This window comes from Halyomorpha halys, unplaced genomic scaffold (genome assembly GCF_000696795.3).
Source record: "Halyomorpha halys isolate HHAL.00 unplaced genomic scaffold, Hhal_1.1 Scaffold144.1, whole genome shotgun sequence".
Classification (NCBI taxonomy): Eukaryota; Metazoa; Arthropoda; class Insecta; order Hemiptera; family Pentatomidae; genus Halyomorpha; species Halyomorpha halys.
Window position 1 is genome coordinate 286,463 of NW_027106983.1, and position 13,165 is coordinate 299,627.

General features: G+C 29.9%; 1 protein-coding gene across 3 annotated transcripts in view; it reads left to right on the forward strand.

The window, feature by feature from the left end:
* Frl (formin-like protein) overlaps nucleotides 1–13,165 on the forward strand; it is a 230,753-nt gene that overhangs the window by 138,384 nt on the left and 79,204 nt on the right. For all 3 annotated transcript variants that reach the window (XM_014416964.3, XM_014416962.3, XM_014416963.2), the window contains exon 2: nucleotides 9,178–9,261. In XM_014416964.3, the coding sequence (XP_014272450.1) occupies nucleotides 9,178–9,261 (84 nt within the window). The remainder of the gene's footprint in view (nucleotides 1–9,177; nucleotides 9,262–13,165) is intronic.

Genomic DNA, 13,165 nt, shown 5'->3' on the forward strand with positions numbered 1-13,165 from the left:
TACAAGAGAATAAAATCATCTTAAAAAAGTATGAACTCAAAAGTGACTATTTACAACCAGCGGTAAAATCTGTAATGTAGGTAGGATACGTAGTTTTCGATCATTATGCGATAATATATTTATTATAAGTATTCACCCTTCGTTGTAATTTCACTGGGACGGATTAAGAATAAAATCACCTAAAAAAATGTGTGCTCAAACATAACCATTAATTTTCACATTGTTTGTAATTTTTGTTTGCCAGAAAAACTTGGGTTAAAAAAAAAAATTGTTTAAAGAATATTGATTTTTAGTTCATTTTCTCAAACTAATAGTAAATTTTACTCTACGTAAAAGTATATTCCCAACGATACCATCCTTTACTTAATTAGTTCAGTATTTCATCTGAAAAAGGGATCTTTCTCTAAAATGATAACATAACCCTAGAATTACATAATCTAATGACTCCTTGCTAATTGTTACCCTTAAATTTATAATCGAAGTCATTTTTTTTTTCTATTTCATTATTTTATAATATATCACAGAAATAACTTTATTTTCTCCTTATATACGTATGTAGGCTTTGACGACACGTAAAGAAAATAACTGATCGTTTGACACCTGCAACCTATGTGATTTACGTTCAATAATTGAATATGTGCGTTTATTTTTATATTATTGTTTGATTTTATTGAAAATGTAATCTTCTTAGTTATTTCTGTCCTGATTATTAGCTGCCTTGTTATCTAATTACCCCGTTAGAGTGAAAAAATTTAAGAAAAAAAAGGTTGACGAGTAAAAAAAACCATGTGAACCACTTTGTTGAAAGAATCCTGTTTCCGATAAGCAATATACTAAGTTTCCAAGTTACCAGAGACGTCTGCTTTTAAGTACCTGTTTTTTGTCCTTCCTAAAAGCCGATCGTTTTGTACTACACTATAGCGTCAATTTTCGTTACTTGAAATCTAAATTCTCGTATGTTTGTTTATTATTGTTGCATTTAATTGCAAATTAAGAACAGTGACCGATTAGGATTAGAAAATAATATCGTAAAATTAGACTTTCACATCAGTATGAACAGGTTTCTCATAATAATATTTCCGACATTTCTTATTATATGTATTATATAATGTTGTTTTACTTGGTTCCGTCTACATTGAGTGAAAAACTTTTTTTTTTAAAATATTGAGAGAGAGAGAGAGAGAGAGAGAGAGAGAGAGAGAGAGAGAGAGAGAGAGGGAGGGAGGGAGAGGGAGAGAGAGGATCCCTTTTCCTTCAGGATCCCTGTTCTTCTGTTTCCCTCGCATGAGGTGTAGATCAGGGCTCTTCGAGGGTTTTTATTATATATAGGTAATACCGTTTGTGAATCAGTAGATGGTAGGAGATCCAGTCAGGAAAAACAAGAACAGCCTTCTTTGGTCCTCAATAAATAGACGAAAACTATTTTTTTACCTAACCGGTGCCATGACCCTCTCCTTCTCAATTAACATGTTATATATTTTCCCCAAATTTCAGTTTATTAAGTTTCTTGGGATAATAATGACGCTATAATACGCTAAAATAGCGGAAACCCTTTAATTTTGAAGACATCAGGATCTTTTTCGTCATGGATCTTACATAACTTTTTATTGCCTATAAATGAAAGTATTAAAAAGTAAGTGTTATTTGCAATTATCAAGTTTTCATTTCTTCCTCTAGAACTTTCTCATTAAAGTCTGATCCCCTCAATTGTTTATATTAAATGCCCTATTATATTCTATAACATTACACTTTAAGCTCCTTATGTTCGTATTTGCGATTACCTTCCCCGACATAGTTGTACTTAATGGGTATTATAATGGAAATTTGTTGACGTATCCTACCAGTAGCTTCGATATATCACGTTGACACACATGAGGTTTGGTTTCCTACACGTGTTACCGGACAAGCATTACATTTCACTGTTCTGTAATTACGAGCACCTACTCATCGATCACAAGTTGACCCAACCCTGGACCACCCAACCAGTTCCATCAACTAGGCTTTGAATCACCTATTTGAAATTCAGATGAGTTCAATGGTCAGGGCCTCTCCCAAAAACAATTCTTTTTTTATAATTCCCTTTGCACCCCATTCTTAAAGCAGAATGGGTTGAATCCAACTTTGATATGAAATAGAAATTGTGAAAAATAATTCGAGAACACATGTGTGAGATTTTAAATGTATTCGTCACCTTTATGCTCTGGAACAGTATTTGCCATTTTTACTATTTAAGATAATTTGGATTAGATTAGAACCAAACTGCTTTATTAGAAATTGAAGATACTTCTGATAATTTTTCTGCTGTTAGTATAAGATACTTAAATCAATCAAAAGTTGCTATTTCAATTCGACCAATTTATATTATAATAACCTACTTTCTGTTTATTATTTTTTGTTTAATATACATTTTTATTTATTTTTAATGTAAACAAACAAGCTAGTTAATGGTCGCATGACTTTTACACATCACACATTTGATTGAACTATAAGAATAAATTTGATTTGATCAACATAGAATGTGGTTCCTCAATTCAATTCGAGCACTCATTACGCAAAAAGATCACTAATTCAGCTTCCATTTAGTCGTCTCCTTGTATTGATGTACATTTCAGCTTTTGTCATATCTTTAATTGGTCTGTTGTGCATTTACTTTATAAAAAAAACGTGTAGATATTGTTGTTTTGATTTTATAGTGGCACATCTAACAAAATTCAAAGTTTTGAATTCCTTTTAAGTATGACGTATTCCAAAAATAGTACCGTAGACTGAGGTTACTTTCTTTTCTGGGGTCATCCTACAGACTGTCCCAAAGTTAATAGAGCTGTCACCCAGCCCAATCCAATATACCATAAAATTTAGGCAATACGTCATAAACAAAATTTAAAAAAAAAATTGTTTTGTCAGATGCAAAGCAGCTATATGTGTCCATTAGTTTTTTGGTGTATCAACAGAAAGAACTTCGCCTTGGAAGGGACAGAAGGGGATTGTTACTTCTTCCTTTCCTCCCCCCCCCCCAATAATTTGAAAACAAAAAGTTGGGATTTTGAGCAAACACCAAAGTCAGAGTAAAATATTTCAGTTAAATAATTCCAATTTATTTAACATAAGTTGATAGATTTGATATAAGTTGTGCTTGGATAAAAAGAACTATTTTTATCAAGTGTCAACTTACAGAAAGTGTAAATCTTAAACCTAAAAGATTTTAAAAAAAAAATGTTTTAATATTAATGAGAAATCCAGTTTAAATTGTTGGGAAATTTAAAATTTTGCTCTTGGTCCCTCAACTAATAGAAGCAACGCTACTCCTTGACAAATTCAGTTATTAATTTTAATATTCTGGATCGAAAAGATTCTATATTTTGTATCTATTATTATCCTGGCCCTTGGATAATGAGGAGTTAAAAATTTTATTTTAGTATGGGAATGGAGTGACCAACAAAACTTTTATATAACTGTATGTACTCCGTAACTAGCAGTCGAATAAATTCCAAATTGCTTGCAGACCATAAGACTATATTAGTATCTGCTAAGGTAGTAGTCAAGATTAGTAGTGAAAATAATAGGTTGATTACCGATTTCTTAAAACCTGTTGCTTGTTATTTAAAACAGTTACTCACTTTTAAGTTTGGTATGAAAGTAATGTGTTATTTTTATTATTAGTTAAGACGACAGAAATATATTTTCAAATTATATTTCTATAAGAAAATTTAAGAAAAAAAATGTTACGGTGAGACAATTAAAAAAGAAGTATTTACCCTAACTTAAATCAGGAAAATAGAAATTGTTATATTTTTTCATCTTACCTTATTATTTGAGTTAATTGTTATTATTATATCTTAAAAAACATAAATAATAAATTCAGCAAATAAAATAATTATTTTAACACAGAAAAACTTCGTATTTACGGCAGCTCTAGAGTGTCTTGAGTAACAGGATGTCCCTTCCGGAAAGGTTCAAAGCATACGGCAACAGGATGGTCTTTATGTAGTAGCCTTAGACATTATAATGTCTAGGCTACACATGTTAGGGCACACTAATGTGATGCTAACAATTAGAAAAACTTAAAATGTGTTTGTGAATTTCTCCTTGACAGTTATTCCATTTTGAGGTCTCAACCAAAGATTGAAAAAAAAAAACCTTAATTCTATTTATAGCTATCATTTACTTAATGTCAAACTGTTTAAAAACTCAGAAAATCCCCTATAAATGGATATGAATAAATAAAAAAAATAACCTATATAATAATAATAAATTATTTAGGTCGCAGCAAAGACTATCTTCCTATATTGTAGGAAGATAGTCCGAATGGCGGTCAATAAAAACATAAAAATAGGAAAAGAAAACTAATTATTGTTAACTAACGTTTCGCCTCACTTCCCAGGGCTTCGTCAGGGCTGTATGAATGAAGTTCTGTTAACAACTGAATTCTTGCAATATAAATAAATTATTTATTTATTCTGGAACACGTCCGTTTAAAAAAACACTACCAAAATATTCGAAATGCTTAGAGCTTTAGAGTAAAGAATAAAAAAAAAAAAATAGAATACCTTGAAGAACTTTTTTATTTTTTCTTACTACACAGCACGTTGGTATAATTTTTCTAAACCTCGAATCGTGATATTTTCCAGAAGCTGAAAATCGAGTTTTCCAGTCTAAAATAGAAATAAATAAACATTAAATTGAATTTTTCTTAGATCGATATGTATCATGGACACCTTCATCCCCACGTGTATTTAATTTTTTGTGCGATTTCTATATAATATAAATAAATATATAGATGTATGTTCCTATGTTTCAATTTGCAAACTAGAGGAACTAAGTGCGCCATGGTGTTCGTTTGTGGAAGTAGAGTGGAGTTCTGCTCCAACAACCACTTTTGACTTACAAAAACTGTTCAGAGCATGCTTAGTGCACGTTTTACCATTCCAAACCTGTACTGCACACGACATGCTTCATATAGTTTTTGTCAGTCAAAAGTAATCGTTAGAACAAACCTTGGGGTATATAAAAGTGCACCATGGTGGTTTCATGTAGGTTAACTGTCAGTGGTATATATGTTGATTGCATGTTGTTGACCTAGGGTATTTTTATATTATGATTAATTATTATAACTTCATACAACTACCACTACATACTAATACTACCTGTGGAAACCGGTTCACTACTTAAAAAAACGTTCATTAAAGAAGATGCATAAAAAAATGATAGCCAAATATTTTATAATTGGACTTATTAAAAAAAACAACTTACTTCTACTTCTTTGTTGGACTACTACCAGTTACAAAATAAGTGATGATTTAAAATTCAAACATATGAAAACTAGTCTGTCAAACTTTTGTTTAATTACAGTTCATTAAAATATTTGCTAAAGAAGTAAGCTTTTGTTAAAATAAACTAAACATAATAAACTTGGAAATTAACTCTTTGAGACTTATAAATTTGTATTATTACTTTCCTATTGTGGCAGAAAACATCGTGGCCACCAGTGAAATCATATATTATTTTGTATTTTTATAATTATCAAACTATTTTTTTATTTTTTTAAATTTGTTTATTTAATACCAAATCGGCTTGGTGGGCCACGATTGACGACAAGGTTGATATAACCGAAACAATTCTGTTGATACTGTTTATTCATGTTTTTTTTTTTTCCTCCTTTTTCTTGTAAACATTTTCACAGTTAAATATGTATAGTATGCTTTTATTACTACCGAATATATACTAAGTAATCTAATTATTTATATTTCTAATTATTATTATTACTAGTGTATTAATACTTAAATTTAGTTACTTATTTGGTATTCTCTGCTTTATTTATTTATTAGTGATTGCCAATATTATATTCAGTTATAGATTTTCGGCATGATGCGTGCATGTAAAATATGCACTGCAATGTATGCATATTTGTGAATCACGTTGCAAATAAATAACATTCTCGTTGGGCTACTGTAGTTAAATGAATAACTAAAACACATATTATACAATAAATAGCAATATAAATGGTGGTCTTAGGTTTTTATTGATCGATGAAAATCCCTGTTCACCAAAATGAACTATGTAATATTTTTTCATTTATACAGTATTTAAGGATTAATAGTTAATTAAAACAAAATTTCAATAACAAGCTTTTAAAAACCAATCTCACATTCACTCAATTTCAGTAGCAAAACTAATTAGTTGTTTTCCCTTAGTTTAGAATTTGTTATCGAAGAAACAATGCAGGTCACAACAAGCTGTGACAGTTGTTAGTGTAAAGTTGGTCGCCTCGTCTGGCTCGTTAGATACCTGCTTCTCTTATACTCTACCTTTGTATTAACTGCGATTCTTATTTGTTTTGTTTCATTTGTTAACAATTGTTATTTAATAATGTTGTAATTGTTATTATCTGTAAATATGAGTGAAAAAAAAGTAAGAGAAACAACATTCTCATCGTTCAAAACAGGTATATAAATTATTCTAAATGTACTTAAGGTTGTTGGAAATAATTATAAATATGTAAAAATAAGATTATAATTCATAAAAATTGGCATGATGTGATAATAAATTATCCATTAATAAAAAATATTTATTCATAATGTCTAAACTTAAAAAAAGAATTATAATATTAACACTCATGTGTTCAGGAAATTAAATATTATTCTATAATAGTAATTGTCTGTCGTGAAAGTTTTTATTTCGTGAAACGATTATTAATTTTAATAAATTTTGACATGTTATTGAAAAATTTCAAAAGATTGCCAGGTTTAACAGATCACCGTTTTCCGTCCTAGTTGGGACCAAGACATCATTGGTTAAGTGGGGAAGCCGGTTTATCTGGAGTTTATAAACGTATTAACTCCAATAATAATAATATTTATATTAGCTTGTATTACGCAATACTAACACATATATTTGCTAAAAATTAAAATGACATGCACAAATAATAAACAAACAACAACTATACTCACAACAAAATATATTTATTCCATCAAAAATAACAAATTTCAAGGCCCTCTTACAGTACAAATTCGTAATAACTTCATCGAAATAATGAATCGGGGCATAAAAAGTAGATTGCTTTGGATAAAAGGACACAGTCGTATTGTAGGTAACGAAACAGCAAATTCGCTAGCAAAGACAGTAGCTTGTGATAACCTCCTTCCTTATGAATACTGCTTAGGCCCTGTCTCTTACCTAACCGACTTAATCGAACAGTGGAACAAACAATAGTAACTATCAAATAATTACACAAATACATTCCGAACATCACCTTACAAACTACACCATAACCAAAAGCACCCATTACAAACTGACTTAATTTTTCACAAAACACGGACCGGCTAACCAATATTCAAAGAGATTTCAGTTACAAAACTCAGACGCATGTTAGTGCGACGGAAGAACTCCACAAACTTTTCAACACATAATGTACGACTTTTACATTTATAATAAAAGATACAGCTTGTTAAAATCATCTCTACTGCAAGGGGACACATGGTCTCTACCCGAACAAATATTGATTGTATAACAAATACAAGAAACTACTTACAGAGTTCAGCGACAATATAGACCTGAAATTTCAATGTGTAGAGCGACAACCTAATAAAAAAAATTAATTTTCTTTTTCTTTTCAGTAGTATTTTATATTGTATTCTTCTTTCTATTGTATTCTATTATCTCTCTCTACTGCATTTAACATAATATTGTACTAACATTTTATGCATATAATATGCTTTTTTCTTAGTGTATACACAAATTACTAAAATATACGCCTCTTCTGAAGGGTTTACTGCATAGGAAAAAATAATATCTATATATGTGTGAAATGCAGGGGAAAAAAAAATTTGGATTTTTAGTACTAGTCAAAATATTAGTTTTTATTTAGTTTTGTTAATGGGAGTTGCAATTATTTTTTTACTCAGTTTAATTTACTCGGTTCTATAAGTTACTTCTATATAAGTCTTGAGACATCTGAATAGAAAAATAAAATAACCCATTGAAACCTATCTAAAAATGGTTAAGCAACAGTAAAACTAACTAAAACCTTTCCCTGAAAATGCTTCATTATTATTTACTGTCATTAATTTATTCTGCAATTTGTTTCATTTTACTGTTTAATTATAAAAGTATAAGGGGTTTTGTTTTAAGAAATAATTATTTATGAATGTGCACTTAAAAATTTCAAATGCTATTGGTGTTATTAAAAAACTTAAGATACATGTATATATTTTTTTAAATTCACATCATAGCTAGATAATTAATATTGATGTATTTGTTTCTTACCTAGTTAATATCATAACTTCGCATGTTAAGATTCACTGCGTTAAAAACAGCTTCCTTTTTGAAATTATAACAACTTTTTTTTTCTAAAACTAGTCAATTCTGAAAAAATTATTATTATTTTTTTTTTAACAATAGACTGTTTAAAACGTTCTAGAGGGACATAAGTAAAAAACTAATTTTGAAATGTATTAGGAATAAAATTTAATTCTAAATTGTGCCTAAGTTTCAAGTATATTAAAAAAATCATAGTCAATTTACTATTCGTCCCACAAAAATGTTTTGTGTATTATTTAAGCGAAGTAGGGATATTAAGGGAAACATCTCTTTAATTATTTTACCTGCATAATTCCAGCCAGATGATTTATTTATTCATTACTATATATACATATTTATTTTTTTTATGTATCTTGTAAAATTTATCTTTTGATTGCGTATATAATATTTTTTAAAAATTAAAATGATCTTTAACCAGCTAAGCACAAAAAAATTTGATTCAAACAATGAATTAATTCATTTATATAACTTTAGTCTGTGTAGATTGCACAGTGAGTTGTTTCGGTTAAACAATATTCTACTCTTTCATATTCTTTTGTTGTATTACTACAAAAATGAATCAGTACTTCACCACAATTAATCCAATGTTCTCAGCATTGATGAATACTCAGATTGCGCAACATGGTGGTGTTGGAAGTGATGAGGTAAAGAGTAAAATTAAAAATAAAAAAAAATCTCAACTGCCTTAGTCATCGAGATACTGAGGATTCCCTGTAGTCAGGGCACAATCATCATTTCTGTTCATGCGATCACTTCCTCGCCCACGATCTGTCTATGACTATCTCTGTCTTGCATCAACACTCCATACTTATTAATATCGAAAGTCATTGCCTAAAAACTAATTTTTGTTTCTCATTTCAGGCTAGTATGGATTTGCCTCCAGACAAAGCGAAACTACTCAAGAACTACGACATAGAAAAGAAATGGGACTTGATATGTGATCAGGTAAATATTTCTTTGATATAATTGTTGAAAATGTAATATAATTGAACTGTCATAGAATTGACAGTTGAATCAAGACACTTCCAACCAATTTTATTTTTTATTAATAAGTAAGTAAAGATAAAACTGAAAAAAAATGATTTAAAACAACGTTTAAAGCCGACTATCAGGACATAACATACCATCTTGAGAGAAAGTGGTTTGTTTTATAATACAAAACAACTAATTTTAAAAGAAAGTACATAACATATATAACGATTATAGATCAAGAAGAGGTACAAAATAAAAAAGTCCAAGGTAATAAAACATAGCAAACCAAGCAGCACAAGGAAAATTAAATGGATTTAAATTCTTAAAACAATCATTTTCTCTTTATTATAAGCTAATAAATCGAGACTACAGAAAATGTGGAAAGTATGTTTTTTTTTTTAAATAAAAGCATCGAGAAACAATGCGTTCATAGCAATAATACAGGAATAAAGCATTTAAAATTGTGAAAATATCTGAGACGTCTAATTACAAGACTCTTTAAATCTAAAAAAAAATATATTCTTACTCAGAACTATTACTTATGCTGTAAAACTCAAGAATTTCAAGATATCCAGACTAATTTTCATTGTTCCCAGCTTCCCATCGATATTTGTCTACTATTTCGTGTTTTTTTTTTCCTTTAGAAACTTTAAATATGCTAACACTCATGCAAAAATTTATAAACCCTTGAACAGCATCAAAACTCTAATAAAAAAAAGTTTGATATAATACAAAATTTACTACAAATCGGATAGAGGACGAACTTGATTATTAGGACGCCAATTTGAAATTTGGCGTCCTAATAAAATAGATCGTTTCAAAGAAGTTGAAAAAAAAAAGTTTTTTATTATCTGTAAAAACATTTTGCAGAAAGCTTTAGTAGTTATGCAACTGGCTAACTCATTTCTACAAAAATATTAAAAACTATTCCATCTAAAAATTGCAAATTAACTTTTTGCTTATTATGTCTCCTATTACACTGAGTGGCGACTTTATTGAACTATTAAAGGTTCCTTCGTCCCGACTTTCACGGTCATCCCACGACATCTCGTTTGAAAGACTGTAAAAGTTTAAGTAAATTTCGCAGTAATATAAATTTCAAGACAGTAATCCGAAGTAAATAACAAAAAAAAAGTATAAATTTCCTAATTAATTTCAATTGCTTTTTCGCCGGATTTCGTGGAATTCTTGAAAATTAGAATTGAAGTTTTTTGAACATTTGAAGTTATTCGAATAATTTTTTCAATCCACCCTTTAGCCCTAAAAATTATTTATTTTTGGTAAGATACGGTAATTTATAAGTTAATTTATAATTTTATGTTAACGATTAACCTGTTACGATTAATCCTCGTTAAATAAATAATTAAGGCCTAACGAACCCGAAGTTTCGATGCCAATACCGCCAACCGCCCTCTACATACATCCTTCCAGTGACCCCCCTCCAAACCTATTTCTTCTTAATCAGTTTCAACGCAATCCTCCCATCTACGTTTCTGTCTACGTTATAACGCCTAAGTTATAACCTAAATAATATGTAACGGGTGCAGTTCCGTTAATTCAGCGTTGTGTAGCCTTCTAAATTATCCCATTAATTCATCCTTTTTCGGTCCGAATATTTTACTTCATTTTCAAAACCTTAAGGCGCTGTTCATTCCTTAGTGTCAGAGGCTACGTCTCGCATCCATAAAGAACAGTGAGAAAGATAATATTTTTTTAGATCTTAATTTTTATGTTTTGGATAGAAGGCGCGAGCTAAGCAGTTTCGAAATTGAAGATTAACAAGCATTTCCCGCCTTCAACCTCGCTTTTATTTCCTCATCGATTTCATTTTATCTAGAATACTTACCTATCTACCTGTTCAAACGTATTTCCTTCTACTGCTAACTATTCATTTTGTTTTATTCATATTTATTTCGAGATGTACCAGTAATTGTATTTTTTAACGCGGTTGTATTTAGTTCTATACTTTCCTTATCCTCACCCAATAATACTTTGGTATCTGATGATTTGTCATCAGCTTACGCAAGCACTGGTATTTTACCACCCAAAGTTAAACCCTTTTCGGTATTCATCACACTTTTAAAGACGAAAATTGTCACTAGCATTTCTTTATAGTGTTCCACTATGTTTAGATGATTGTTGGAAACTAAAAAAAATAAATGTATACCAAATAAGATTGTAAAAGGAGAATAATTGTATATGGCCTGCTGAATAATTGTTGGTCAATTGCTTAAGGGTGTACTGTTCGGGATGTTTCTCATTATATTTAATAATATACTGCTGGGAGGCTTCCTACTATTAAAAGTTTAATTAAATCCCTTATTGTAGTTAAAACATAAAGCCTGGTGCCAGTAACTTATGATTGCCTGAGTAGAGATCGATCCTCTGATTGTCCAGGGGCACCAGGTGTAATCTAGAGAAGTGGTCTAGGAGCTATTGTCTTTCCACAAGGTTACAATTTTTCTTTCTTTTTTTTTTGTTTTAACTTTCTATCATATTTCTATTACACACTAATGATCAATTTTTTCACTCAATGTTTAGTTAACTAAAATAAATTTATATTGATTTACACAATTATTTAAAAAACCATGGACCTAACCCATCATCTTTGTTAACGACATTAAAATATAACTCAATTACAGTAGAAGGAGTATTCTTAAAAACTAGATTAATTTGTATTAATTTATTAATAAAAAATTATCTTATTGGATGAAAAAAAATAGTTGTGATTATTTCTGTGTGTTATTAATGATGAATGACCTAACTGCCTCAAAGATATGATATTTTTAATATTTGATTTTTGTATTAGTTACTTATCCAAGGACCGGAGTTCGAATCCGGCTAGGAAGAAAATTGTTTTCTGTTACACTGTAGCCGTGAGTCAACTCTTGTGGGTTCTGGAGCTCTCTTGGGGTCCACCCAGTCTCTTAAATTGGGTACCCTCAATTGGGTAAAAATCTGGCGGTCGAGCGTGACTCAGACCAAATCGGCTCCTTGCACAACCGTTGGTCTAGTAACAGTATTCCCTTACAAAGTACTGAACTCCTGACCCTTCATGGGTTGTAACTGTACAGATTTAATTTTTAATTAGTTACTTATAAAATAAAAGTTCTAAATGAAATTAAAAAACGATAGTTTCTTTTCTGTCTCAAAGTTACTTTGTTTTCGCTATTTTCAGAAACCTTTAGGCTAGAGCTCCAGCTTCCAATATTGGTTTCGATCCTGATTAATTGTTTTAAATTCTTATTTCATATTTAATTTAATTTTCATGACATCCTTATATACTTCAACCCTTCGATTTCTTTATCGTTTGCAATAGGCCAGTCATTTAATACATTGTGGCACGCAGGATGTGGAGTAATGATAACGATATGTTGTAGGGGCCAATTCCGAAAGTAAATAACCTAGTTTTCAATTCCAATTTTTTTTGGAATCTATGTTACAGTGAAAAAAATGTTCGTTATTTTTTTGATGTTTTGGATATTGGATGGCCTCTGTCGAAAATGTATTCATCACAAGATTTAAGAACATTAAAATCTACTTCGAATTAGTGTCTAACGTTATGAATTTGACCAGGAAATATAGTCGACATCGTTGGTGCAAGAACAGCCATTTTAACCTGCTCTGCCTAGTAATGCTATATAGTGATTTTAAAAAGACTACTCTAAACTAAAGATGTTTTGAATAAAAATTTTAAACCATCAAATTTTGTTATTTATTAAAACATCGATTTTTTTTTTCATATTAACATGGTTGAATACTCTTCAGAATTCCCAACAGACCCAACTGAATATGTGACGTAACTAATTCAAAATACAAAATGATCAATTGGTGTATATCTATATCAAAATTAAAAATAATAAGCTACTCTAAATCT